Source organism: Aspergillus puulaauensis, chromosome 4, assembly GCF_016861865.1.
Source record: "Aspergillus puulaauensis MK2 DNA, chromosome 4, nearly complete sequence".
Lineage (NCBI taxonomy): Eukaryota > Fungi > Ascomycota > Eurotiomycetes > Eurotiales > Aspergillaceae > Aspergillus > Aspergillus puulaauensis.
The window spans coordinates 3,999,534-4,025,029 of record NC_054860.1 but is presented as its reverse complement, the minus strand read 5'-3'; the positions used below and the strand labels follow the sequence as shown (position 1 = coordinate 4,025,029).

The window sequence follows — 25,496 nt, the reverse complement described above, 5'->3', positions numbered from 1 at the left end:
TATCGTCCTCCTAGCCCCCCCGAGGAAGAGAATAAAGCTGGTCCACCAAGGGGACTTTGAGAGCCTTCAGCATGCCAAATACCCCGCCGGGGTTCGAGAGACAGTCTCCTGAGCCCCAGAAGAACTCTTCTACATTTCGCTGAAACGGCGCTAATAACAGGGTGTTGAATTTGCTGGAGTCCTGTATTAAGGCGCGTATTGTCTCTGGGGCGTGGACGGGTTTGTATAGATCGGCTGCATTGGGGTTAGGTATCATGTTGGCGGGCTTGTCAGAAACCCTAGTATTCTCTCCTTGGGGTTTATCGGGGGTATAATCGTCTGTTTTTGATACTGATTCTTCGCTCTCGGTGTCGATATGAGGGTTGCGATGCCGTCGCGCGTCTCGAAGCAAGAGGGTAGTAAATGGCAGTTCGCCCGTAGCCTCCGGCTGCATCATGCTTATTCTTTGATGTAAATATGTATACATCTCCTGCCGATGCGGATGGCGAAGATAATCGTTCTCTCTCCGCAGCAGATCAAACTGGGCCTCATCTGCCTCTCCCAACGTTCCACCCTGAAGCTCCAGCTCCAGCTCCCGCTCATACCTCCTCTCCTCAATGGCCAGATTCACATCCCTCCACGCAAAACAGTCCTCCCAGTACCTCCTTAGCATATCGTCATCAGACACAGTAACCAACTGGGCCATCCAGTACGGATCCAGGGGACTAATCATGGCCCCCAAATACCTCTTCACATGGATTACAACAGTTTTCCAGCCATCACCCCTGTGCAGAGACGGCCGACACCCCCATCTGAAAACCGTCACACACCCAGGGAACCTGCAGGCCGAGTCCACATCATCTGTTTGGATCCGGCTGAGCCACTCATCTTCATCGTCCTCCTCCAACGCATGTCTTTTAGACGCGGGGCTAGAACCGATTACACAGTACTGCATCCCGCGATAACCATCAACAACAACCGAATCACCGAGCTTTACATGCGGACACGTCGGGATATCAAATCCGTTCAAACCACTCCGGATCTGTTCCTTACTCGCATTCTTCCCGGCTGGAAGTGTAAGGACTTCATACGAAGCACAGATAGCATGCTGCCTCATCCAAGAAGAGTATTGTCTCATCAGTTTCGCCTTGGCGTTATACGGGCGTTTCAGTTTCAGACGCATTATCTTTCTTTCATCCAGGCCTATATTCAGGCTTGGACGGTTACAGGGTACTGATTCTGCAGCGCGAATGGTATAATTTGATGTGCGAATACTGACGTGGTTGAAGCTGTATGATGTTGTCGGGTCGATGAAGAGATTTGTTTGGGCTGCTGAGCAGACGCGGGCTGTTGGAGAGAGCTGTAGTTGGTCTGCAGTGAAGAATTTGTGACTGTGCACGGTTTCGCAGCCGCTGCAGTAAGCGTAGGTGGTGAAAGGGATGCCGTCGCGGGCGAGAGCCGCGCGGAGGGCATATTGGGTATCTGGGAATATGGATATTGATGGGCATAGTGGTACAAGGATGTAGTTTAGGCGGCGGCAGGTGAGAGAGAAGGTGTGTTTTGTTGCGGGTGGGAGGTGGTCGAAGATAATGAGGAGTAGCTCTGTTGGGAGGGAGGGGAGGGAGGTGGCCATTATGGTCGTAGATCGTTATGGATAACACTAGAGTAATGGTCACAGCGTCATTATCGAGGTTATTTAGCTTTTGAGAATCCTGATGCCTTTCATCTGGCCACCTTGCGGTTGGGGGCTGGTTTCCGCGTTGGGTTCATTGGTAATACGAGGTCGTGATCAGGTTGAGCAGCAACCTAATCCGAGTTAAGTGCCAGGATCGCCAAGAGCTGCCCGTGTTGAGTGTTGTACGGTTGTGGCCTCGATATGATCGTATTCTGGTGTAGAATTAGATAAAAAAACAAAAGAAATGAGGGGTGTGAATTTAAACGCTCCCACTCTATACCGTGGTTGCCTAATTAGAACCACTGGCGAGCAGTCACAAGGATTCGAACTACTGTATACGTATGGGAAAACAAGCCCTACGTGCATATACAAGTTATAATGCCACTGTCATCTGTTTCATTGATAAAGAGTGACTAGGATAAGCTGATCAATGACCACTCGTGGGCTTAGTTATACCCTTGAGCTCCAAGCCTCCAAACAACTATGTCAGTTTAAAAAACTGACAGTCTAAGCAGCCACCTCCAAACGGTGGAATCCACCCTCGGAAGCAACCTGCTCCTGCAGCTTCACCATACGCTTCTGATCACCGAGGGGATCAGCGGAGTCCCCGTCCAGCGTCCAAGAGAGGTACTTGTTGGTGTAGTTGGAGACGAACTGCGCATCCAAGATACCCAGACGCTTGCCGTAGTTGGTAACCTTGTTCCAGTCGCGCTGGACGTTCTTCAGGTCACGGCTGAAGTAGGCGAAGGAGCGCTCGAAGATCTTGCGGTTCACGGGGGATCCCATGATCGGCTTCATATCGACGTACTCCTCGTATGCCTTTGCGGGCTCGGCGAGAACGTACTCGGTTGCGCGCTTGACGGCGTTCATGAACTTGGTGACCTTTTCAGGGTTGGCTTCCAGGAACGCGTCGTTGGCAATGTACAGGATCGAGCAGAAACAGCAGCAGCCGAGCTCCGCGAGCTGGTCGATGCGGAGCATTTGGACGTCAGTGCGGGGGCGGTTCTGCGTTGCGAGCCACTCGGCCAGCTCGACCATCTGGACGTTCTCGAGGCCAATGCCGGCGTCGATGGTACCGTTGATGATGGCCTTGGTGACGTTCATGCCGCAGCGGACGGCAGTGTAGTCGTCCGCGGTCATGCCGTAGTATTTGGTGAGTTCGTCGATTTGGATCTATATTATTAGCACTAGCTTGGCAATGCTAGAAGCAGTGCATACCTTTCCGAACTCTCCGACATAGCCGATTTTCTTACCCTTCAGAGAGCGGAAGTCCTCGGTGATTCCGCTGTCCTTGAGGTAAACAACACCAGTGAAAGGCTCGTCGAGCAGAGAGCCAATCGAGGTCACTGGGAAGTTGCGAGCCTTGGCCTGTAACCATATTAGTCAAAAGCACACACGCATATTAATAAGAGGACCGTACAGCCAGGGTGTGGATCATGGCCTTGAAGCCCATGTCCACCTTGCCACTGCCGATAATCTCAGTGACATCGGAAGGATCATTAGGCTCTAGCAGAGCAACCTTGAGACCTTGCTCGGCGAAGAATCCCTTGCTCTGGGCAAGGTACAAGGGGGCATGGTACGGGGTCGCGTGCCTACAGACAGCCACCTTAGCACGCTTTCCCCACGTGAGAACCAAACATGAAATCAAAGTTAGAGTTATGTACCAGTTGGTCAAGAAAGTAATCTTATCAGTAGACATCTTGGCACAAGTTTATCAGGTCAAACGACTGATACTGGAAGTTGTCAGCATGAGAGACGAGGCTCTCTTCCTCTTTTCAACGAGAAGGGGAGCAATCAATGCAACGCATGTCCTTTCGCTAGTATTATCTAGATCAAGTTTTGACAGTGTAATCTCAGAACGACCGGGTCTTGCACGCTGCACAAGTGCAAGTGCAAGCCCCGGACGAACACCTGTCATGCGGATTGCAGTGACTGTTGAGGTGATTTCTGTACGATACCTTGACCCGTCTGAACCCATAGCGAAGAGGCCCGGTGATTGAATTGATCACTCGGTAACATTGTGGCTACCGTACCGTATGGGTGTTGATGAAAATGGTAAAAAATAGTTGATAAATTGATGGATGGGAGATGGATGAGTGTAGAAAGGAAAAAGTCGAGAGAAGGGAGGGGAAGCAATAAATACCCCGCGGTGACACGCAGACACCCCCCACCACTGACTTCATAAGCCCATCCTCACCGGAACCACAAGGGACCACTACGAAAATATCCACCGCATCCTATTGGAATAAACTCTCAGGGTTTGTCAGTTATCCTGGCAGAGACCCGCCGGACCACCGCGATCCGGCTATCCATGACTGTATCTACGGACCAAAGCATCTCCAGTCCCATTGCAGTATTTGAATTCCAGCATCCATACGTGGATTGTGAAGACTGGGACTACAGTGTGGAAGCCAGTGAAAATAAACAAACAATTAAATAATATAGCAGTAGCAAAGAATAAACAAATGTACAAATATGCATGCGGGAGATCCCGTTCGAAAGGCAAAATCAACAGCCAGGAAAATCACAGAATATGCTCACAGACAAATGCATGGACAGAGAAATGAGAACAGTCAGCCATTCTAGCTCGGTGATTGCCCTCCATTTATAGATATCCGGTCCAGAGGTGAAGACGCTCGGTCCGATTTCTTCGCCCGCAGGGTGAGAGGGAAAAAGTTGTCATCCGGGTCTTCTTCCTCGCTTGTTCTGAGTGAGTCATCGGGTTAGCCAACGGTTTCTCTTGAATATTTAGAGACTTGAGACTTACGGGAGTCGCCATGCAACGTAGTCTTCCGTCGAAAGGCCCTCCTTGACTTCCTGCAGCGACGCAAAATCACCGGGCGTCATCATTCCGGAGCGGTCCCTTGGCGAGCCCGGAACTGACAGAGGCCGCGATATCTTCTGCTCTGTCCCGCCGATAATGTCGAAGTAGTCTTCCGATGTTTCAAAAGACGATGGATACGCTGCGTGATGGTCAGTACAAATATGATAACTAACTGGGTTGTAGATGAATACCTCTCCGGAGAGCCAACTGACGGGCCTTGACGTATTCCAAACCCATCCGCTTCCAGTCCAAAAGGTCGCTGAGTCGTTCCGTACGGTTACGCTGGTTAATGCGTTGTCGTCGACTCTTGAGAGTAAAGTTATACATAAAATCAGCCAGCTGATTGACTGAGTCGTCCACGCCCTTCATCCGGCGGTCCACAATGTAGATGCCGTAGTCCGAGGAGTTCTCAATCAGCTCCTCCATGTAACAACCAAATCCTGATAGGTTAGTTGTAATGCTGGGTACTCCCATGACAGTACATTCCGCAGGGGTATATCCCCAGGGTTCATAGTACGAGGGGAACACGCCAAGGTGAGTCCCGCGAACAAAGTCATCGTAGTCTAGAGGCAGCACTGGGTTAGAAGAGTTGAGGAACTCCGGATGGAAGACAATCTTGACACGGTCAGAAGACTGATTGAATAGCTGCACACGGCGGATCTGGTTGAGGATCGGATCCTCGTGGTCATTCGCCATGTTATGCGTGACAACAGGGGGGAGAGCATGCCGTTTCATGGCAAACAGTCTACGTCGGAGAAGGACGCGATCTTGACTGGTGATTAGGTCTTTCTCATCCGGCATGTTGTCGCCTTCCTTCCAGGACAGGCATCGCTCATACATGCGCTTTCCAATGCCTTGTTCAATATTCTCGATCGTGTCTCGTAGCGACTTGACCACTGCTTGACCTTTTAGTGACTCCACTGTGAGCGATGAAACCTGCGCGGGCATGATGATGAATGCTACAACGGTGGTCTTTGACCCGTTCTCCTTGAGCCGGTGATTAAGACGCGCCATTCCTTCAATAAACATGTCAACGCCCTTGTTGCGGAATTCGTATCGACCAGAGGTGAATACGTAAAGAGTGTTGTCCAGGTCAAAGTCGTTATGCCCATAGAAATGACCTCGAACAAACTCGTTGATCTTCTCCTTTGACTGAGAGTGCAGGTTCTGGAACTCATGGACTGCAGAGAACTTCTTAACATTCAGTCCGTTAGGCAGCACTCCGTCTGGCTTCCGCTTGAGGAGATGCTCGCTCTCAAACGCCGTTATATGAGAGACTGTAGTGAAAACGTCCGCCGAGTGCGCAGCGGCTCGCTCTATACAATATCGATGGTAGATTCCGCGTTTACCAGCCTCTGAGTCAACATCAAAGTACTGCAGGTTATTGTAAAAATCAACCGAGCCCGCACAGAGGTACCGTCCAAGCAGCGTCGCATGGGTCGTGAAGATAGTCGTCAAGTCCATGTGTCTTTTCTTTGTCAGTGGGAGGGCCACACCTGCAAGCCACTCGTGGAAGTGGGCAACAACAGCACGACGGCGTTCATGCGCGATGTACTGCTTCAGGTTAGCAGCGAAGGCGAAACCAGTTTGTGGAGACTACGTACCTCGCCCAAGAACCAAGCCACCAAGTATCCAAAGACAATCGTCTCATTCGTCTCATGGTCCGACGCCGGTGAGGGGATCCCAGCAGTATTCCACAGGTCCCCTTTCCACTCGTCCAAGTATTTGTACCCTGTACCCGTATCAATGAGGAGCACGCGGGGGGCGCCCTCAATAAGCCAGCGACCGTAGACCATTTCAATGCCGCGCTCCTTCATGGTATTCATCGTCTCGCTCATTGCAGGGCTTGACGGGGTGAGCTCCTCGACCTCCACGGCCGCAGAAGCTCGATTCAACGGGCCGATCAAGGTGTAGCGATCGCCATACTCAGCGGTGGTGACGGGCGCTTTAGACTTCAGCACCGAATAAATGCCCCCGACGCGATTGGCAACCTCAGTCGCGATCTCGAAGAGCATGTGGTTGCGCACATCGCGCTTTGGGGGATCCTGATCGTTCTCCTCACCGGCCATTGCGACAGGGTTTCCGAAAACGGCAAGGGGATAGAAAGCCGCTAAGAGGCAATGAAGCCAGAAAACTTGAGGGGAGGGATAATAAGGAAAGAAAATTCAAGGGCAACGGTCTCTTTGAGCGAAAAACCAGTCGTGGTTTCAAAGGGCCCCGGTGTGCCTGGAAGAAAGAGGTCCGAGTGTGGGGGATGGTCGAATCCGGGTGGCGGGGAAACCGAGCTGTCCAGGCTCAGTAACTCTGAACTTGGACACCGGGATGAATTTGCTGTCGGAAATTAGCAGAGGAGATGGTCTCTATCTTATTAATTCCTACCTGAGAAATTATTCGGTAGAATTCTGAGGAAGACTGAAGAAGTTTTGGGGAGAAGAAATGAGTGAGCAGGCTTGACGGTAACTATTGCAGCGGCAGACGGCGGTTGCACGGACTGCACCCTGGTTGTTATGGCTCAGTGACGATACCCTCCAGGGAATAGCAGAACGACCCCTCTTCGGAGCTCTCAAATTGGCTAATTGCGAGATCACCCGACCTGTTGATCATCGGCCTGCATTAATGGCTTATCCGCAACTCGTTGCAAACTGGTTTGACGTGCTGCTGGATTTAATGTCTGGGTGATGTGAGAAAATAGATTAAGATTGCTACAAAGCTAGTGTTCGGGCTCCAGAGCCACAGAAGAAGTCGACTCCAGCTCTCAGCAGCCTTCTGCCCTGTTTACATTGTAGAATTGGGTTTCTGAGAACTTTCCAGGGCGACAGTGACTGGTGACGCTGGTCGATGTCTGGGGAAAGCTCCAAGACATGACGTCACAGCCTGCGGTCCCGCCCGTCGTCGCCAATCACGACTTTACTTGAAACGCAAAAGGATCACAAGCGTGGAGATCAGGACTCTGCGATAACAGAATATGGAAGAGCGGCATGGTAAGTAGCTCTCGCCACGCAAGGCAGGGCCGGTTCAAAATAATACGCGGTTAGATACAGATAAATATGGTTATTGTAGAACTGTGATAAGACAATTTCAAAATAGTATTGTATCCTATCCAAACTGACAAACTAAATTTCCAATTTTATACATCGTATGGAAAAACATCACGACTGCTTTTCCCTTGACCCCTCAGAACTGAGCGCACTCGGAGTCCTATCCCACATCGGCCTGCCGCTGTCGAGACTATCCATCGTACTCTGCCAACTCGGCGTCCGATTGATGGCAGGGGACAACCGCGGGTTATCTAGCTCGGAAACCTCCACTTCATCACTATCATCACTTTCTGTATCGCTAACAAGATGTAAGCCGACCTCCTGTTCTTCGTTTGCAACATACTCCTCCCAGTTGCTTTCAGATCCCCGTCTGCCAGCGAGCAGGTATCCGTAGCGTCTGAGCCGAATCCGTCGACAACTCCGGAGGCAAGCTGCACCGCAATAGCGGCGGAAGAGGGAGAGGCAGAGGAGGACTCCGATTGTAGCGCCAGCTCCCGCGAAGAAGTGCCCGAGTGAAAAGCCCGCTTTTGATTCACTCGGAGGCACCTCGGGAGGCGGGTTTTCATCGGTGGGAGTCGGGTGGAATGGGAGGATAGCGGATGTGCCAATGATTAAACCTTTCTTGTCGAGTGCGCGGACACGAACGTAAGGTTGGACAGCATCGAATGGGATGGTGATGATAGTTTCAAATCCGTTTTTCTCGACCTTGGTGATGGCCGAGAAATAGGTGTCAGACACCGCTTGCGGGTCACTTTCATCGGAACGCGAGTTGGACCTAGGCAATGGAACCTCTGCACCCTCAACAACCCACTGATGGACCTCGGTGGCCCCATTCCAGCTAATAGCCGCTTCGTAGCCATCAAGTTCAAAATCCGGGGTGCTATCCGGAAGCCCTGTCCAGGGGCGCTTCTTGACTCGATAAGACGCCGGGTTGCCCGTCCCATAACTAGATAAAGAACCGAATTGGGTCTGGCACTTGGGAATTCCTAGATCACTGTATTCGGTCCAGGCCGGGGCGTTGAGGCCGTAGGAAACAAGGACATTTCCATTTGGTAAGAGCTGGACGGAGCCATCTGATTGAGGGTGTGATTCAGGAGTGACTCCATCATGTGTGTAAGCGCGGAACTCGGAGCGGACATCGACCGTCATTTTTATCTGGTCTACATTGAGGATAACGCCTCGGTTGATTTTGTCGCCTGGGGTCGTGTTGTCGAATAGCGTGATTGTATTCCCGTCATCGTGGAAACGGGCGTCGTTTGGCGATGCGAAGTTCGAGGCTCTCTTTCCCGAAGAGATATCTTGAAAATCGGTATGGTTCCCGCCGAGCCGCCAGATTATATCGCCCGAGCGACCATCAAGGTATGTGAGATGGTCAGTGTGAAGGGCTGAAATGAGGTAATTGCCCCTAGTGTCTTTCTCAACGCTGTGAAGGTGGAAGAAGTCCCAGGCATGGGCGAACGTCCAGCCTGTGCTGTTTGTGATTTTTGTATTGACGTCGGTAAAACTGAAATGCTCCGATGCGCGCCACTCAAACAACACATCGTTTGTCTCAATGTCAACTTCTACAAACCGACTGTCCCAGATCCAGCCCTTATAGGGTCCATTAACCGATTGCAGATCAACTGAGACAGTATCATAGACAATAAAAAGCGCTGTGTCATCATGGGTAATTTTGAATTCATGCATGTCGATAGATTGGCCCTTTGGACCATTGATGGTATAGCGTTCATTGTATTGCGAATCGAGCTGTGTTACCTCAGTATTGGGAAGAATCAAGGGATGGACAAAAATCATACCATGCGTACTGTGCCATCGCCATGTCCATCGACCTTATCATATCCCGTCCAGAAAGTAAGGTAGTCGTCGCCCTTGTATTTCTGGACATCTAAATTATACACTGTGTCGTAAACATACTCACTGGCCCACACTAGATTTCCATTCTGGTCGAGGATTGTTGGACCGCGTGCTGGGACGCCCTCTCCACGAGGCGCTAGCAATGTGTATAGGCCGTCATGGCAGTGTTCAGTACCACGGGCAAAATATACAGAAGTCCCAAAGACAGAGGTCGAACGGTATATCTGGGTAGGCCATTCGCCCGTGGGCTCCGCAGACTGAGATGCATAAACGTGGTTAAGCAATGCCGTTACTGCAAGAAGGGATGAGCACCACATGATGGGATTGCGACATTTGAGATGGGTGGAGGTGGCACTCTCCCGGAAGAAGGAAGAATAATAAATGGTTGGAAGTCAGTTAGAAGACCCTGAAGCGCTCGCGCAGGAGAACAGCCGGGGTTCATATAACTGTGACGCAGTAGACGTAAGGTAGAGTAACGCAGGTCCAGACTGGGATATTTTTAGTTAAGAGCGACGCGTTGCTGAGACACCGACAGCGGGGATCGACAAGCGCTGAAACCACTCCTGAGTTCCGAACCCTGAAATGCAGGTGTCTCGACCGGCGGGGCGGGCAACTCAAGCTCCGAGAACAACACTTAAAAAAAATTGGATAGGTTCAAGAAGTGGGTGCCTTGCGCACACAGTTTCAGGCCCCGGAAAATTGTTTTGTCATGCATTCTCTCCGGCACTGCAGGCCAAGCATTTCGGAAGCCGGCATACAATCGCAAATTATTATCGAGTCATCCAATCATTCTAATCTATGCTATGAGGTATCTCCCAGTGTTATCTAGCGTACAATATGTGCTGTTTATTTGCTGCGCTTGTAGATCTTGCCGAGGAAGGCTTCGAAAACCTCCTTCTTCAATCCCTCCGCCTCGTTGACGGCCGCAATTTTCGTCTTGAGCTCGCCGACAATCTTCTCCTCGTACTCCTTGTACACCGTTTCCAGGTCCAATTCGCGGAAGAGCTCCTTGACCTTGGCCTCGAGTTCACCGTCCTTGCGGCCATATGCAGTGTCGAGCACCTTGCGCTGCTCGGCGTTGCAACGCTGCAGGGCCTGGTTTACCAACCAAGAACACTTGTTATCCTGGATATCCGTTCCAATCTTTCCAATAACTTCGGGGTCGCCGTAAGCGTCAAGGTAGTCGTCCTGAACCTGGAAATACTGGCCGAGCGGGATGAGGATGTCGTGGGCCTGGCGGAGGTTCTCGGGGGTAGCAAGCTGGAGGTAGTGGAGGGCCAGGGCAACAGGGAGATAGAAGCTGTAGTAGGCGGTCTTGTAGGTGACAATGAACATGTACTTCTCCATGGAGAAGTTGTCGAGGTCGACCTTGTCTTCGGGCGCGGTGATCAGGTCGCACAGCTGGCCCAGCTCAGTCTGCCAGGTGGTCTCGTGGAACAGCTCAATCAGGTCGACGTAGGCAGGGTGGGAGCGGAACTGTTTCTTGAGGATGACATAGATACCGGACTCGAGGAGGAAGGCGTCGTTAATGGCGATCAGACCGACACCCTGGTGACGATACCAGCAGGGTTGGCCACGGCGGGTGATTGATCCATCCATAAGGTCATCGCTGACCAGGAAAAAGGCCTGAAGCAATTCGGTCAGCCAGCCCAGCGTAGCAAGGTCCTTGTATTGCTCGTCTGTCAATGGCTGCTTCAAAAGTGCCAGGCCAGTATCGGGAACGGAGAGGCCGCGGTTGAGCTTGCCACCAGGGACGTTCGTGTCGATGTTCTATAAAGTAAAAGAATGATTAGTGTCTTACATAGAGGCCAATTGGGATATTGCAGTACCTTGCTGAACCATTCCAGGGCATTTTCGGGCAGATTGTACTTCTTCGCATGGTCAAGCATGGCCTCTCGCAAGGAGGGGAAGACTGCCTCGAAGGCAGCACGAGGGGTGGGTGCAGCCATTATGGAGTATGCGATAGGAAGGGAGAGCAAGATCAGAGGCGCGACAGAGCAATTGAACTGATAGCGGAGATTCAGCAAGAGAGAAACAGCGGGGGAATGCTCAAAGAATAAATCGAGGACCCCTGTCCGTGAGCGGGGCCCGGAGCAACTCGAAGGGGAACCTAGTACGGGCTCTACGCAGTACCAGCGGGCATGCCCATTTATTTTCCACACCGCTCGGAGCCCTCGGGGACTGCCTGTTCTGTTGCCCCGCGGTTTGCAGTGTTTGTTTGTCGCGTCGCCCAAACGGGAAATGCCTGGTTAGACTTCCAGCACGCCTGTTCAAGGAGCAACACAGCGCAATTGCACCTAGCAGCGTCTTTCGTCGATCGTATACGCCGAAGGACCTGCTCCAGAAATCGCACTCTTTGCAGGTTTAACCATGGCCGCCAGTTTTACAGAAGACAATATCAAGGAGCTAAAATACAGACTCGAGGACGCGGCTATCAAATGTTCTGAACGCTGTCTGTACCAGTCTGCCAAATGGTTTAAGCTCCCCTACACTTATACTCCTACCTAACCGTCTACTTACTGATTATATCTTAGGGCGGCCGAAATCCTGGATTCGATCGTCGCCGTTGACAACTATGACACGGATCCCGACTCTCCGATGGACATTACAGATCCATCTCCTCCGCAGAACCCCTACCTACGAACACAGGATCCGTTAGAAGCTGCACTTGAAGCGCAAGAATCTCACAAATACCTCCTGGCAAAATCATATTTTGACACCCGTGAATATGATCGCTGCGCGTCGGTTTTTCTTCCCCCGACAATACCGCCAGTCTCATTATCTACATCGTCACCGAATCCGAAACCCAAATTGTCATTGACGCCGCAAAAGGGCAAGCCGAAGGCATCTCCACAAGCCGGAACAATAGAAAGCAGCGCGACAAGGAACCCGTACCCGAAACTTAGTCAGAAGTCATTGTTCCTCGCGCTATACGCAAAGTATCTCGCAGGCGAAAAGCGAAAGAATGAAGAGACGGAGATGGTTTTGGGCCCAGCAGATGGAGGTGCAACCGTGAACCGAGAGCTCCCAGATCTGGCCCGTGGCCTAGAGGGTTGGTTCAGCTCGCGCCAGGAAAAGGGCGTTGAAGATCAAAACCACGGATGGCTCGAGTACCTGTACGGGATTATTCTCATCAAAGGGAGAAACGAGGAAGAGGCGAGGAAATGGTTGATAAGGAGTGTTCATTTGAATCCTTTCCATTGGGGTGCATGGCAAGAATTGAACGACCTGCTTTCGAGCACTGAAGATGTACGTATCTTCTTAATTTCACTTCTTGCCTGGCCACTAACCGCTTGCAGTTGAAACAAGTTGTCGAGCACCTTCCTCAAAACATTATGACTCTCATCTTCCACGTTCATTGCAGCCAAGAGCTGTACCAAGCTACTGAAGACACTTACCAAGCCCTCTCGGAACTCGAAACTATCTTCCCTAGCAGCGCCTTCCTGAAGACACAAAGAGCTTTGCTCTATTACCACTCCAAAGGTACGCGCATTTCCATCTAGTTTCAATATTCCTTGTTAACCATCTCGTAGACTTCGAGGAAGCATCGCATATATTTACCGATATCTTGATCACATCCCCCCACCGTCTCGACAGTCTGGACCACTACTCTAATATCCTCTATGTGATGGGCGCACGACCCCAATTGGCCTTCGTAGCCCAGGTTGCGACCGCCACGGACAAATTCCGCCCAGAAACATGCTGTGTCGTAGGAAATTACTATTCCCTGAAATCGGAACACGAAAAGGCAGTCATGTATTTCCGGCGTGCTTTAACCCTAGATCGCAACTTCCTCTCCGCCTGGACCCTCATGGGCCACGAGTACATCGAGATGAAAAACACCCACGCCGCCATTGAATCATATCGGCGCGCCGTCGACGTGAACCGCAAGGACTACCGCGCCTGGTACGGTCTTGGTCAGGCCTACGAAGTCCTAGACATGTCGTTCTACGCGCTTTTCTATTACCAACGCGCGGCAGCACTCCGCCCTTACGATCCCAAAATGTGGCAGGCCGTCGGCTCCTGCTACGCAAAGATGGGTCGCGTCGAGCAAAGCATCAAATCCCTCAAGCGAGCACTCGTTGCAGGCTCATATTACGCTGAAGACCCTTCGCAACACTTACCGGGCCGAAAAATCCTCGACCCAGAAACACTCCACCAGATAGCAAGTCTATACGAGCGTCTCGACGACGAGGAGGAAGCCGCCGCTTACATGGAACTTACATTACAACAAGAGACTGGCGGACAACCAAACGCCGACGAGGAATCCGATCTATCAGACACCGATGATGACGACCAGACTGCCTCGGGTACGAATCACCGGCGCGCAAGGAGGCGCCAGACAGAAGACGAAGAAGATACCTGGTACGGCACGGGTCCGACGGCTACAACGTCCAAGGCGCGATTATGGCTCGCCCGGTGGTCTTTGCGACACGGGGATTTGGAACGTGCGGATCAGCTCGCTGCAGAATTATGCCAGGATGGAGTGGAGGTTGAAGAGGCCAAGGCGCTGATGAGGGATGTCCGGGCAAGACGAGAAGGGGGCGGCGAATGATCCATGACATCGTAACTCCCGTATATTTTGTTTTGGCCGGTTTCTTCAATTGTGTTCTCCGATTCTGATCTTTATTCGATTTCACCTTCAACGCATTATCGGCTAGCGCGGCGTTGTCTTGTTGGTGGGCATTAAGTAGTGCTTGATACCATGGCTGATGTTCAAGTTATCGTGGGTTTGATCGATTTTGTATTATATACTAGCAGTTTGCGTTGCAGGTTACGTAGTCTTCTGACGCGGTATATTATTATTAACAATAGACACTGTCTTTAGTGTTCCGGCCACCTTGTCTCGTAATTTGCCCTTTCCCCCTAATCCCTAGCCTTTACTATCTGCCAACACTCACATGGCTAGTGTAGAAATACACCTAAACACGAACCAGAGGATCAAGGGAACTAAATTCCCCAAGATCTAAGAGCTCCTTCCGATCAAATGATATCCTGTACTTGGGGGAATATTTCCCATTCCGTCTTGAGATCGTGCCGGGAGAACCTCGATGAGCATGAGAAGTGATATCATCCAGCAGAATACTAGAAACTTCGTTGATTAGTTCCCCATGTCGTGCTTCTTTGTCCCAGGCTATACAAGCGTAGAAATAATCTCGACTAATTTTCTCCCAGACCTTGCGCAGACAGAGCTTGTTGCTCTTCCAGTTAACATCAAGCTGAAGGAAGGTTGAATTGAGGAGAAAGAGTCGCCCTTTGGGATGGGGGTAGTGGTTGAATGGAGATACGGCGAAGGCTTGTGAGATGCGTTTGATGAGGTGGAGCAGGGTTTCGCCTAAGGGGTATTGGCCATAGTCTATGAATACGATTCCCGAAAGAGGATGCTGGGACGCAGCAGTCACGGTTGGTTGCTGCATATTAGATTCGTGGTCCCCTTGGTTTAGCATGAGAAGAAATATTTCTAGTGTATGGGCGATGTTTGTGAAAGTATTGAAAGTTGACTGCTCTTTGGGCACAATTTCTGAATGGATGAACACAGGAATCCTAGTGAGAGGAGACTGAACAGATCCAAACACCTCCTGACCTGTATTATCAGAAGCCCCAACGTTCGTGTCGTTGATTCGACCCTTTTTTGCCATTCCCAGACATGCCGAGACAGGCGTGTTCTCCAGTGTTGGGTTAATGTTATCACCCATTGATTGATCATCCTTCTTTGACCCTTGGTAGATGCTCTTGGTATGTTGTTCCAATGCTGGTGATACTGCTTTCCGTTTTCTAGCATTTCCTTGAGATATGTTCTCGTTGCTCGCTAATACGTCCCCTGTAGGTCCCGGTGACCCGGCTGACGAACTTGACGTCGGACGAGTATCAACGTATACAGGGATGGTCTTTGCGAAGGTTTCGGTTTGTGGAGAGACTCGTTTCGTTGGGCCATCTTGATATAAGGCTTCCAGGCTGGAACAGCATATGGGTTCAGCTTGCTCAGATTCAATCGCCGTAATGGGGCCCATCCTGGATAAGATCGGGGAGGGTTCAGTGGATAAACTTTGTGATCGGTCTTGAAGGTAACCTGGCCTAGACGTGCTCATTTTGACGCGCTTGGCCCACTCTGCCTCTTGCTCTAGGACATCCTCTGCGGGAGCTGATACCGCAGCTTCAGCTAGAAGCTGCAACTCTCGAAATGAGGCAGTATCTTCGATTGAACGATCTGAGTGAATTTTCAAAATCCTCGGGAAACGTAGGGTATAATACCGAGCGCCAGACGGCTTCTCAAATCCACTCCCCAGCATCTCAACCACGAACGGTGTCTTGAACACGATATCTATTCGTGGCATGCCCGGCCGTACGTGTTCGATATCAAGACCGTGGTCCGAGTCTACGCTCCGCGCGCTATACTTGCCGAAATTGTTCAGCATCCGCATATTTGGCTGGCTCATGCAATGGTGATCGATCACATCTAAAACATGAACCCTAGGTTTGGCATTGGATTGCAGGACAGAGTCCTTGTTATCAAGGCAGCCCACAAAAAAGTGCGTCCACGACACCTCCTTCCCTAACCCGAGGGTGGAAGCATCACGGGAATTATATGCTGCACCTATTAATGCCAGATCTATTGTGTCACCCAATCCTGGAATGTAATCCTTCTTGAGCTTGATCCAGCGGCCGTCACAGTTATCTCCTGGATCAATTAGAATTGGGAAATATGAGTCCTCGCAACCTTTCAGAACGAAGCCTTCCCACCGCTCAGCAATTCCCATGGAGAAGAGAGCTTCAAGTTTGCTGTGACCATCCGAGCGGGAGAAATCAATGATACGTTGTTCAGCAATATCGGCAAGACCGGGAATTAATTTTATCGTGTCCTTCAGCAGCAGGCGTCTTTCTCGGTGTGGTTTGCGTAAACAAATGTCATCGTCGAGGAGTAGGACGTCAAAAAAGACAATCATCAAGTGTTCATACGGCTGTGGTCTATTTATGTTAGTACGTTCACACAGGACTATTTAGGTGCAACTAACAGAGAATCGCTTTCTGTGCCAATGAAGGCACCGGATCGCGAGACGAATTTGCGTAGTTTATGAAAATGCTCAATTTTCTGATGCTTGTCGCTCCAAACAAGCAGCTCACCTTCTAAGATGCAACGGCGTTTGAATCTACAGCCTTCCTTGCCCATTCTCAAGGACTCCCTGACCGCTTGATGGACGCCCGCCCTGTCTACGGTAGAATCTTTACCGCTCTTAGAGAAGATTTGGATCGAACTTGGATGCTTCGAGAAATCGATATGTACCTGGCAATATTCGCCATCATACTTCCTCTCAACACTCATTCTTCGCTGTCCAACCATATTGCAACAATGTCTGACGCTCCGTGCCTTGTAGTAATCCGGCCGTCCAATTTTGATGCCGATCTCTGGACTGAGATGATATAAGGCTATTTTGCCAAGGTCCTTTGCGAGTCCAGGCTCAGGCTGGTGCGGGAAATGAGAGATTGGCTGAGAGGACAGCAACCCGACGGCAGCCTCGAACGAATTCTGAAATAGTAGTAAATGAGGTAGCAGAAAATGAAAATTCTTCAAGGTCAGCCTCTCTGGTATAATAGAAGAGAAATGACTTTTAAGTATCATTCGAGTCAACCATTTGGCATCCCTGCTGCTAAGACGACGGTAAAGAGGGGAGAGCGTCTCCTCAACGTCAATAGCTGAGCGCTGTCTTCGAACTTTCGGACCGGAGAACCGACATCGGGATGCGATTAGGTTCAGTGCCTCATCAATGTCCTCCACAGTGACTTCTTGGTCAGCCCTGATATGGTTCTCTGCCTGACGCATCACATCCTCCACGCATTGACCGAGGTCTGCTCCGCCGGATGTGCGCCATTTTTCAAGCTCCTCGCGCCGGGAAGATCCAAGGAGCAAACAACGGCCAATAACCCTCGCCAGATTGGTATCCTGTAGCCAGTATACTCGATCCGTTCGCTTCTCCGGGAACATGCATGAAAGCAAAGCTAGCTGATTGGTATCGGATTCACGGAGCCGTTTGCCATGGCGAGCAAACCACTCGGACACAACCCGAACATCTGGGTTTCGACTCCGCGCCTGGGTCGTTGCTTTCAGGACCCTGTTGTCCTCGAGAGACGAGAGCAGATTGCATAGGTAGGTGAACTTGAAACCCATGTATAGTACCGATGGTGCCTTGGATGTCTCTTGACGCGCGATGCTTGCAGAGTCGCGTAGCTATCATTGGATGTAGCCAGCTCAGATATGCACATTTCACGCAGTTTTGGACTTCAGGTTGCAATTCCTTTGGTGCGTGGAAAGGGGAGAAAGACGACGCGAGGAAAGTCCGAGGAACGTCCCGCAGCGCGTCCACGGTTCACGACAGCACGTGACAGATGGCATAAAGAGTTGAGTATTACTTGATCAACTACTTTCTTAATTTATTATCTTCTATAAGATTTAAGTCCTTTGCCAATATATATTCCCTAAGAGTAGTCTAAGTGAGGACTGTTGCCAGTGATGCTATCGCATAGCCGATACTATGACAATCATATATGTACGAGTGCGCTATACATATCAGAATACTTATACCACAATATCATATACTAATTTTCCGTTTTCACAACCTGTAAAGCCCTATATACCACGCAAAGGACTCTGACTCTCGACAGTACTTGCCAGTAAAGAATATAGCATTGCGCAACAGATTCACCTGTTCCAAGACCCTGACCCAGCAACAGACAGACTGTTATGGGCTAGGGCAGCGATACCTGGGATCACTATGGGCGGTTTGTCTAAATTTAAGGGCAAAAAGTTGATCGTTTCAATGTCCTAATCTGATTATCGTGTAATATTCCTCGGTAGAATACAAGGCACAGCATGTGCTCAACACTCAATTTCCCCCTTTATTTAACAACCCGATGGTATAAACTATGAAATGATACCTGCCAACGCCGTATTTTGGCCATGAAGTAAAAGACTGCACATTTGAACCTTGAAATATCCACCTCAAAGGATACCCTGCTTCTGGAGACTGGTGATGTTGTTAGCATAGATTTGACACGTAAAGACCGGGGTAGAACGTACTCGAGATATATCCTTTCCGGCATCACATTGCCCTCTGCATCCTCCATCTGTACCACATTATCTTTAAGGTCTCTGTCCTTCTTGCGGCCCTGCTCCAGCTTTTCCCAGAGCCGAATAGCATCGTCTATCTTAGTAATTTCGCGGAAGAGGTTAGTGTTTGACGTGATGCCGAGACATTTCAAACCGAAGATATGTAGCGCCTCGGAGAAGTGCTTGTCGAATGCGCGGCGGCCCATATACACGTAGTTACCGCATATCTCGCAGGAATACTCCACGCCCAAGCCGTGTAGTTTATAGAGCCAGTACGGAATCGGCTTCCCATCCCAAGCAAGTGGAAGCTTGAGGGGATTGTAAACGCGGTCTTCTCCTTCCTCATCAGACTCATTTCCTTGCTCTCCAAAATCTTCAGGTTCTGCCAGCATTGCTTCTAGCTCCATTTGGCGCTCTCGCTCCGTCATGCCCTGTCTTCGCTCAACATTGGCCTTTGTCGCTTGACGCTCGTTGATAAGTACTCTTGCTAGCGAACGAACACGGTGTTCACGCTCCGCCACTGCTCGTTCCTTTAGACGGTGAGCCCCTGAAGTTCCGCCATTGGCAGGTGGTGCAGGTGCATCGCCTGATTCACCTGCAGCCTTACGAGCCTCGGCAGCTCGGATGTGCTTTTTGCCTGTCAAGTGGTTTTTGTACACGTTCTCATTCTTGAATTCCTTCTCACAATCGGGGCACCAGGTACCCTCACCTGAACCTTCGGTTTTTGGGCCCTGCGTGCTGTTGTTCTCTTCTGTCCACCCAGGAACTTGATTCGCGGCCCATTGTTTCTCGAAGTCATCATCGAAGCTAGCGAAAATCTTGCTTAGATCCTGCAGCGGTCTGGCCTTCTTGATAAATTCTTCGAGGTAATTTGCAAGCTCCCCTACGTATTGGAAGTATTTGTCGGAGAGTTTGCTGTTTCGTTTGATGGGCATTTGTGGCGGTGTGAAAGCGTCGAATACATCAAGGTACTGTATATAGGATATTCTTTTGATGCCGGGCAAGTTCAGGTATTCGTCATGTAGTCTCGTGAGATCAAGGAACTGCCCATATCCTTCTTCACCTGTAAACATTGTATCAACCTCCATCCCTGTCGGCTCGCCCTCTCCAGGTTGGCGGCGTTTGTACGCCCGTTCGAGGTTTTCGATCGGCTCATTGGGATACCGCTTGTGAAAATCTTTGATCTCGTCTAGTCGCTTGTAGAACTCTTCGAACTGGTCGCCGGTGGAGATGGCCTGGATCTCCTTCTCGCGTTCTCCGTCGGCATTGTTGTAGATGTCGAGTAACCTCTTTGACTGCTCATCTATGCGATTCAGGAAATCGGCCACCTCATGGTCGCGCGATAAACGTTCACGTATCTGCGACATCAATTAGTGATGGCCGATGAAGCAAAAAAAAAACTAGGACGACTCACATTACGAGGATCTTCAGCGATGCGGTCCGCTATTGCTTGCTCCAATCTCTCCAGATCTTCGTGGATGAACCGCTGGTCTTCGAGCACCATTCTGCAAAAATAGTTGACAACTCAGATCAGACGACGTGACTCTTAACAGTGTCAACCAACAGAGCGTCGTCGGAGACATTCACCATTCACGAGCGAGCTCTGCGGCGAGACCGCTCACGTGACCTGGGCGGTGGCCGTCGATTTCATCGCGCCGGATTTCAAGTTCCTTTTCGAAGAACCAGACCCCTGCGTTGATTATTTGAATACGCTGCGTCGATTAAATCAAAATGGCAGACGGAATTGACAGACGCGCCGATGGTATGTTTCCTGGAAATCCACTGGAAGCGCAAATGCTTACGGCGCAAATTTAGACAAAATGGAGTTTAACACCTCCAGGGAGGTCACCGTTGCTCCCACCTTCGAGGACATGCACTTGAAGGAAAGCCTTCTCCGTGGCGTTTATGCGTATGGCTATGAGTCCCCCTCAGCGGTGCAGTCGCGTGCAATTGTCCAGATTTGCAAGGGTCGCGACACGATCGCCCAAGCGCAGTCTGGTACTGGTAAAACTGCGACATTCTCGATCAGTGCTCTTCAAGTTATCGATACCGTTGTTCGCGAGACCCAAGGTATGTTGGGGGCGAACATTACCATTGTTGATTATATGCTGATTTCTTACAGCCCTCGTCCTCTCCCCCACCCGTGAACTTGCGACCCAGATCCAGTCCGTTATCATGGCCCTCGGCGACTACATGAACGTTCAGTGCCACGCTTGTATTGGAGGTACAAACATCGGAGAAGACATCCGGAAGCTCGACTACGGTCAGCATGTCGTCTCAGGAACACCCGGTCGTGTCGCGGATATGATTCGGAGACGCCACCTGCGCACAAGACACATCAAGATGCTCGTTCTCGATGAAGCCGATGAGCTCCTCAACCGGGGATTCCGTGAGCAGATTTACGATGTCTACCGTTATCTCCCTCCCGCTACTCAAGTGGTTGTTGTCTCTGCTACCCTTCCTTACGACGTGCTCGACATGACAACCAAATTTATGACAGACCCCGTCCGCGTCCTAGTCAAGCGTGACGAATTGACATTGGAGGGAATCAAGCAATATTTCATCGCAGTCGAGAAGGAAGAGTGGAAGTTCGACACCCTGTGCGACCTTTACGATACCTTGACTATCACACAAGCCGTCATCTTCTGCAATACTCGCCGAAAGGTTGACTGGCTCACAGACAAGATGCGTGAAGCCAACTTCACAGTTTCAAGCATGCACGGAGAGATGCCCCAGAAGGAACGTGACAGCATTATGCAAGATTTCCGTCAAGGAAATTCACGAGTTCTCATCTCTACTGATGTCTGGGCCCGTGGTATCGATGTCCAGCAAGTCTCGCTTGTCATTAACTATGACCTTCCCACCAACCGTGAAAACTACATTCACCGCATCGGCCGTAGCGGACGATTCGGCCGGAAAGGTGTTGCAATTAACTTCGTCACAAGCGATGACGTGCGCATCCTGCGCGACATCGAGTTATACTACTCCACCCAGATTGACGAGATGCCCATGAATGGTGAGTCCAGTCCAGCTCAGTCCAATCTAATCCTCCTCTTTTTCCTAGATTGCACGGCCACAGACCTAGCTAACAATCACACAGTTGCCGATCTTCTTTCCTAAACTTCCTACTTACCTATCTTCGCACTTCTATCTCGGTCATATTATACCTCTATCTTCGTCACGTTCAAAATGTTCTTATGAACTTCATTCTCTAATGATCGCAATCTCCAAAAAGCATCTTACACTTTCGCATCCAAAGTAAAAGCCTCAGACTTAGTCCAAAGAGAGGTCACGGTCAAATCGCGACATCCCTCTCTAGCTAGGCACATCCAGGAACAAAGGCGAGCAAGGCAGGGCAAGGCAATCACAGCGCAGAGTGGAGGAAACGGGAAAATAACCAAATTGGTGAGTCTCTCTTGTTATTCATATCGCCTTTCCCAGACCAGTCGTGAGGAAAGGGTGCTAAAACCGTCTATTCTGTCCTATAGTTACTCGTATTTCAACCCCATTTAGTAGTCTGTTTCAGTTAAGGAATGTCATAGTACGGATAGCTTCGGGGCCAGTTACTTCAATCAATTTAAATGTACCTTCCTGCTCATTATGTAGGAGGGATTGACTACTAGTTGACGTCATTTATTTGATACTTTCTTTTTTCCTTGGTTTTCTGGAGGCGTATGTCCAAATCCAATTGTAGTAGTGTTTAGGGAGTCCCGTCCAAATAGGAATCATGCAGTTGGCTCAAGTCTCCAGTGCCTATCCGTAGAACACAACAATGCAGCTACATCAATTTTCTGCACACCAATAATGGTCAATAAATACGTCGTATTCATTATATAGCGTTGTTGACCCTTTATCAAGGGTCCGTCTAGAAGCCCATAACGTGATTGTTAAACGGGAAGCAGCATGTGTGTAGAGTAGACAACCAACGAAATGTGAAAGAAACGAAACGAGTCAAGGAATGGACAGCCCAAATTTCCACACTACACCCAACCCAACGGACTCCTCGGATTTAAGTATTGAACCGCCCGGCCCACCAAAAGCCCATAAGTAGACAATATGAATGAATAAGTACCAGACAGTTCGTGTATGGATTTGACAAGAAAAAGAAAAAGGAATTGTATGGATATGCAGCACCCATGAAATGGAAATGCCAAAGTGGGAGGTTCAACGCCCTTGAACGAATGCAAAATAGGTGACAATCTGTGATACCAAAACGCTGGCGCCTGCGACCTTTATCGAATGAAACATAGAAAAGTTGGGAGCGTGTGTATATGCAGGAATGTGGAAAATTCTCGAAAAAGGAGAGCAGTTGAGACTGATGTATTGAGGCGACAGGAGATGATTATCTGCTCCAAGGTTATGTGGAACGATCCGGAAAGTAACTCATATTCAGAAGCTTGATGTTGAACGTAATGCGCTTGTTCGAGCATACCCGTTCCCTGTCACCGCTCGGCGTTTCCCCGGAGTACTGCTGGGATGTACATCGCGCTCTCGACTCCAGCTGATATTAGGTTAGTATGGAACGTTCGTATCCAACTTGGTATTGAATCGTACTCACATTTTAACCAAGCAGTCATCTCCTGCGGAAGCAAACATGCCGGGATCAGCAGGATTCCATGAGATCGCATTTACACACCCCTCAATATGTCCTTCGAGTGTCTCAACAAGTGACCCATTCTCCTTATGCCATACATAAATCCGAGAATCTATTTAGCAGTTAGCAGCCGCATTTAGAAATTCAAAAAATAAAAGGTGTGTTTCTTACCTTCACTGCCGCTGACAACGAAATTCTCGGCAGCTCCTCCAAATGTACTCCGAATAATATAGGTGCTCTGTTTTTGGCCTTGGAAACAGCGGAGGACCTCTGAAGTTTCAATGTCGATCAGTTGAATCTCGCATATGGTAAGGTTTACGAGCATGTAGCGCGAATCGCTGCTGACAGCAACAGACGTCGCCTTGCTCTTAAGTGGAAGGCTGTATTCCTGCTCGTGGGTATGGAAATTGAAGACGCGGATCTTACTCTCCACATCCACAGCAATCAGGCGTCGGCCATCAGGTGTTAACGCACAATCTTGAACGCGAAAACCGTTGGGCCACATGTACTGGGGCTGGCCGCGGATGCTCCAGTGGCACAACTGGGAGCTCTTGTCAAGAGACGCAGTTACGAATGATTCCCCATCAGGGGCCCAGACGGCCGCGGTTACCGGTTGTCGGTGGTGGTTGATAGTCAGGAGGCATCTCCCAGTCTATTCCCATGGTCAGCTTGAACAGTGCGGGTAGGGTAAATCAAAGCTCACCTCCATGCTCCATACGCGAGCTGTCTTGTCCTGCGAGCAGGTGATTAACTTGCTGTCATCCGGGCTCCAAACGGCATGAGCGACCCCAGATTCGTGTCCCAAAAGCTTATAAAGAACGGAGAATGTACTCGTGTCGTAAATAATCACACTCTTGTCCCGGCCTGCCGTGACTAATTTCGTACCATCATGAGAGAATTGACAGTGCCAGACCTCATCAGAATGTTGATTCAGCTCGCGTTTCGCGCTAAGAGGGAAATCGTTACGGTCGCACATATGATCTGAATAGAGAGATGGCGATTGTGCGGTATTGTGATATAGGCAATGGTTGATCTGATTCTGTTTAACATGGTCCAACAAGGTGGCCAGTCGATTATCCGGGATCATGACCGACGGGGATATGAATTCTGTTCTAGCGGTTAGAGAGGGTCGTTTTTGATAATAGGGGTAGGCAGACTCACTTGACAGTTCTGACAGCAGTCGCTCCCTGGAGAAGCCAACGGAACTATCCCAGCCGGCTTGATCATGAAGGTGTTCTGGAGGGCACATGAGAAGACTAGCCATTCATTAGCAATGAAAAATAATAGAAGTTCCAACTAATACTCACCTGGACAGAGCGTGTAGGCGTCCGATGTCGTAGTCCAAAGGAGTCAGTTCCTGTCGAAGAACAATCAACGCCCCTGCGAGAGCTCGTTCTTCCAGCAGTTCGAGGAACTTTTGCTGCCGCAGATAGAAAAGCATTTCACGCTTATCAGCATTCTCCACCAGAGCCAACTTTTCCTTGCTCGTCGCTTCATCCTCGGTTTGTCCCTGCTCGGACGCTTGAAACGATTGTACCAAGATGCGCTCCGCCTCAGCCCACCGTCCTCCGAGTATTGCATTCCTGAAGATAGCCACCGCGGGGCTCTCTAGTTGGTAGCCGCTTTCCGAGCTCAGCAAAGCCGCCGAACCACTATAACCAAGTTCATAGAGACTCTGAATGAGAATCCTCGTCACTTCTTCTCGGTCATGATTGAAGTATTTCGATGTTTTTGAAGATTTCTGGAAATCGTCCGTCCTTGAGTCTCCATTCGAACTAGAATGTGACGACTGCCCGTTCAGAGTGCGAGTGAGGGCAGCCTTCTGAGCAGGCGAGGCCGCCCCTCCCTTGCCCAACTGGGAATAGTTATTCGTAGTCGATATTCCATCTGGTCGCATATTTGCCAGGCGCCTGCGCTTGGATGAAGGAGGATAGCCCTCTGATGGGGTACCGGACTGGATCTGGTTTTGTTCGTGGTGTGAACTGACTTCGTTTACCGCCGTATGACCTCCCACGCGGCCTCCAGTTCCGGAGACAGACGAATTAGGCGGATTTGATGAACTGCGGCGGCGGCGGCGGTTGGTAGAGGATAGATACTCGGCCGGGCGTGAACGACGGCGACGGGAGACAGTTTCTTGCTGCGGTGTAGCTGGGATACTGTCGGCGGAGGTATCGGCGCTCGGACGAGACGGCGTGGGCTCGGATGGGATCGTCGGAGGGTTTGGGAGGTCGGAGGCCGCGGAGGAGGGCGAGTAAGGGGGAGGAATGTCGGCCAGATCGAATATTCCAAGCCTGCCCTTTCCGCCTGGCTCTGTAGCAGAACCAGGAGAGCAGACGTATATCAGCGGTGGGTCCCTGATGCTCTTGGAAAGCTCAGTACCCGTCCCTGAGTTCGATCCGGATCAGGAGCCCTCCAATTCCTTACCTCTG

General features: G+C 50.3%; 10 protein-coding genes across 10 annotated transcripts; 2 read left to right on the top strand and 8 right to left on the bottom strand.

Moving 5' to 3' along the window:
* Window positions 1-10: 10 nt before the first annotated feature.
* On the bottom strand, window positions 11-1,612 carry APUU_41566S (F-box protein; the record flags this gene model as incomplete). Its single annotated transcript, XM_041704763.1, has 1 exon — window positions 11-1,612. The coding sequence occupies one exon, from the start codon at window positions 1,610-1,612 to the stop codon at window positions 11-13; it is 1,602 nt and encodes a 533-aa protein (XP_041557316.1).
* A 549-nt stretch (window positions 1,613-2,161) lies between these two features.
* Window positions 2,162-3,353, bottom strand: NMT1_2 (NMT1/THI5 family protein; the record flags this gene model as incomplete). Its single annotated transcript, XM_041704761.1, has 4 exons — window positions 2,162-2,827; window positions 2,873-3,022; window positions 3,075-3,246; window positions 3,319-3,353. 4 exons carry the CDS (start codon window positions 3,351-3,353, stop codon window positions 2,162-2,164), a joined length of 1,023 nt encoding a protein of 340 aa, XP_041557315.1.
* Window positions 3,354-4,236: 883 nt separating this feature from the next.
* On the bottom strand, window positions 4,237-6,547 carry GSY1 (glycogen [starch] synthase; the record flags this gene model as incomplete). Its single annotated transcript, XM_041704760.1, has 4 exons — window positions 4,237-4,360; window positions 4,422-4,617; window positions 4,670-6,032; window positions 6,083-6,547. The coding sequence occupies 4 exons, from the start codon at window positions 6,545-6,547 to the stop codon at window positions 4,237-4,239; spliced, it is 2,148 nt and encodes a 715-aa protein (XP_041557314.1).
* Window positions 6,548-7,627: 1,080 nt separating this feature from the next.
* APUU_41563S (uncharacterized protein) lies at window positions 7,628-9,687 on the bottom strand (the record flags this gene model as incomplete). Its single annotated transcript, XM_041704759.1, has 2 exons — window positions 7,628-9,262; window positions 9,313-9,687. The coding sequence occupies 2 exons, from the start codon at window positions 9,685-9,687 to the stop codon at window positions 7,628-7,630; spliced, it is 2,010 nt and encodes a 669-aa protein (XP_041557313.1).
* Window positions 9,688-10,216: 529 nt separating this feature from the next.
* On the bottom strand, window positions 10,217-11,319 carry erg20 (bifunctional (2E,6E)-farnesyl diphosphate synthase/dimethylallyltranstransferase; the record flags this gene model as incomplete). The annotated part of the gene is made up of 2 exons (XM_041704758.1): window positions 10,217-11,140; window positions 11,200-11,319. The coding sequence occupies 2 exons, from the start codon at window positions 11,317-11,319 to the stop codon at window positions 10,217-10,219; spliced, it is 1,044 nt and encodes a 347-aa protein (XP_041557312.1).
* A 421-nt stretch (window positions 11,320-11,740) lies between these two features.
* CDC23 (anaphase promoting complex subunit CDC23) lies at window positions 11,741-13,925 on the top strand (the record flags this gene model as incomplete). The annotated part of the gene is made up of 4 exons (XM_041704757.1): window positions 11,741-11,844; window positions 11,905-12,619; window positions 12,670-12,853; window positions 12,904-13,925. 4 exons carry the CDS (start codon window positions 11,741-11,743, stop codon window positions 13,923-13,925), a joined length of 2,025 nt encoding a protein of 674 aa, XP_041557311.1.
* A 367-nt stretch (window positions 13,926-14,292) lies between these two features.
* APUU_41560S (ATP dependent DNA ligase domain protein) lies at window positions 14,293-17,534 on the bottom strand (the record flags this gene model as incomplete). Its single annotated transcript, XM_041704756.1, has 2 exons — window positions 14,293-16,336; window positions 16,384-17,534. The coding sequence occupies 2 exons, from the start codon at window positions 17,532-17,534 to the stop codon at window positions 14,293-14,295; spliced, it is 3,195 nt and encodes a 1,064-aa protein (XP_041557310.1).
* An 831-nt stretch (window positions 17,535-18,365) lies between these two features.
* Window positions 18,366-19,977, bottom strand: APUU_41559S (SF3a splicing factor complex subunit PRP9; the record flags this gene model as incomplete). The annotated part of the gene is made up of 3 exons (XM_041704755.1): window positions 18,366-18,390; window positions 18,444-19,831; window positions 19,888-19,977. 3 exons carry the CDS (start codon window positions 19,975-19,977, stop codon window positions 18,366-18,368), a joined length of 1,503 nt encoding a protein of 500 aa, XP_041557309.1.
* Window positions 19,978-20,204: 227 nt separating this feature from the next.
* On the top strand, window positions 20,205-21,593 carry FAL1 (ATP-dependent RNA helicase eIF4A; the record flags this gene model as incomplete). The annotated part of the gene is made up of 4 exons (XM_041704754.1): window positions 20,205-20,235; window positions 20,289-20,543; window positions 20,596-21,489; window positions 21,574-21,593. The coding sequence occupies 4 exons, from the start codon at window positions 20,205-20,207 to the stop codon at window positions 21,591-21,593; spliced, it is 1,200 nt and encodes a 399-aa protein (XP_041557308.1).
* A 1,269-nt stretch (window positions 21,594-22,862) lies between these two features.
* Window positions 22,863-24,964, bottom strand: APUU_41557S (uncharacterized protein; the record flags this gene model as incomplete). Its single annotated transcript, XM_041704753.1, has 6 exons — window positions 22,863-22,974; window positions 23,032-23,179; window positions 23,239-23,719; window positions 23,771-24,174; window positions 24,229-24,323; window positions 24,375-24,964. The coding sequence occupies 6 exons, from the start codon at window positions 24,962-24,964 to the stop codon at window positions 22,863-22,865; spliced, it is 1,830 nt and encodes a 609-aa protein (XP_041557307.1).
* Window positions 24,965-25,496: the final 532 nt, after the last annotated feature.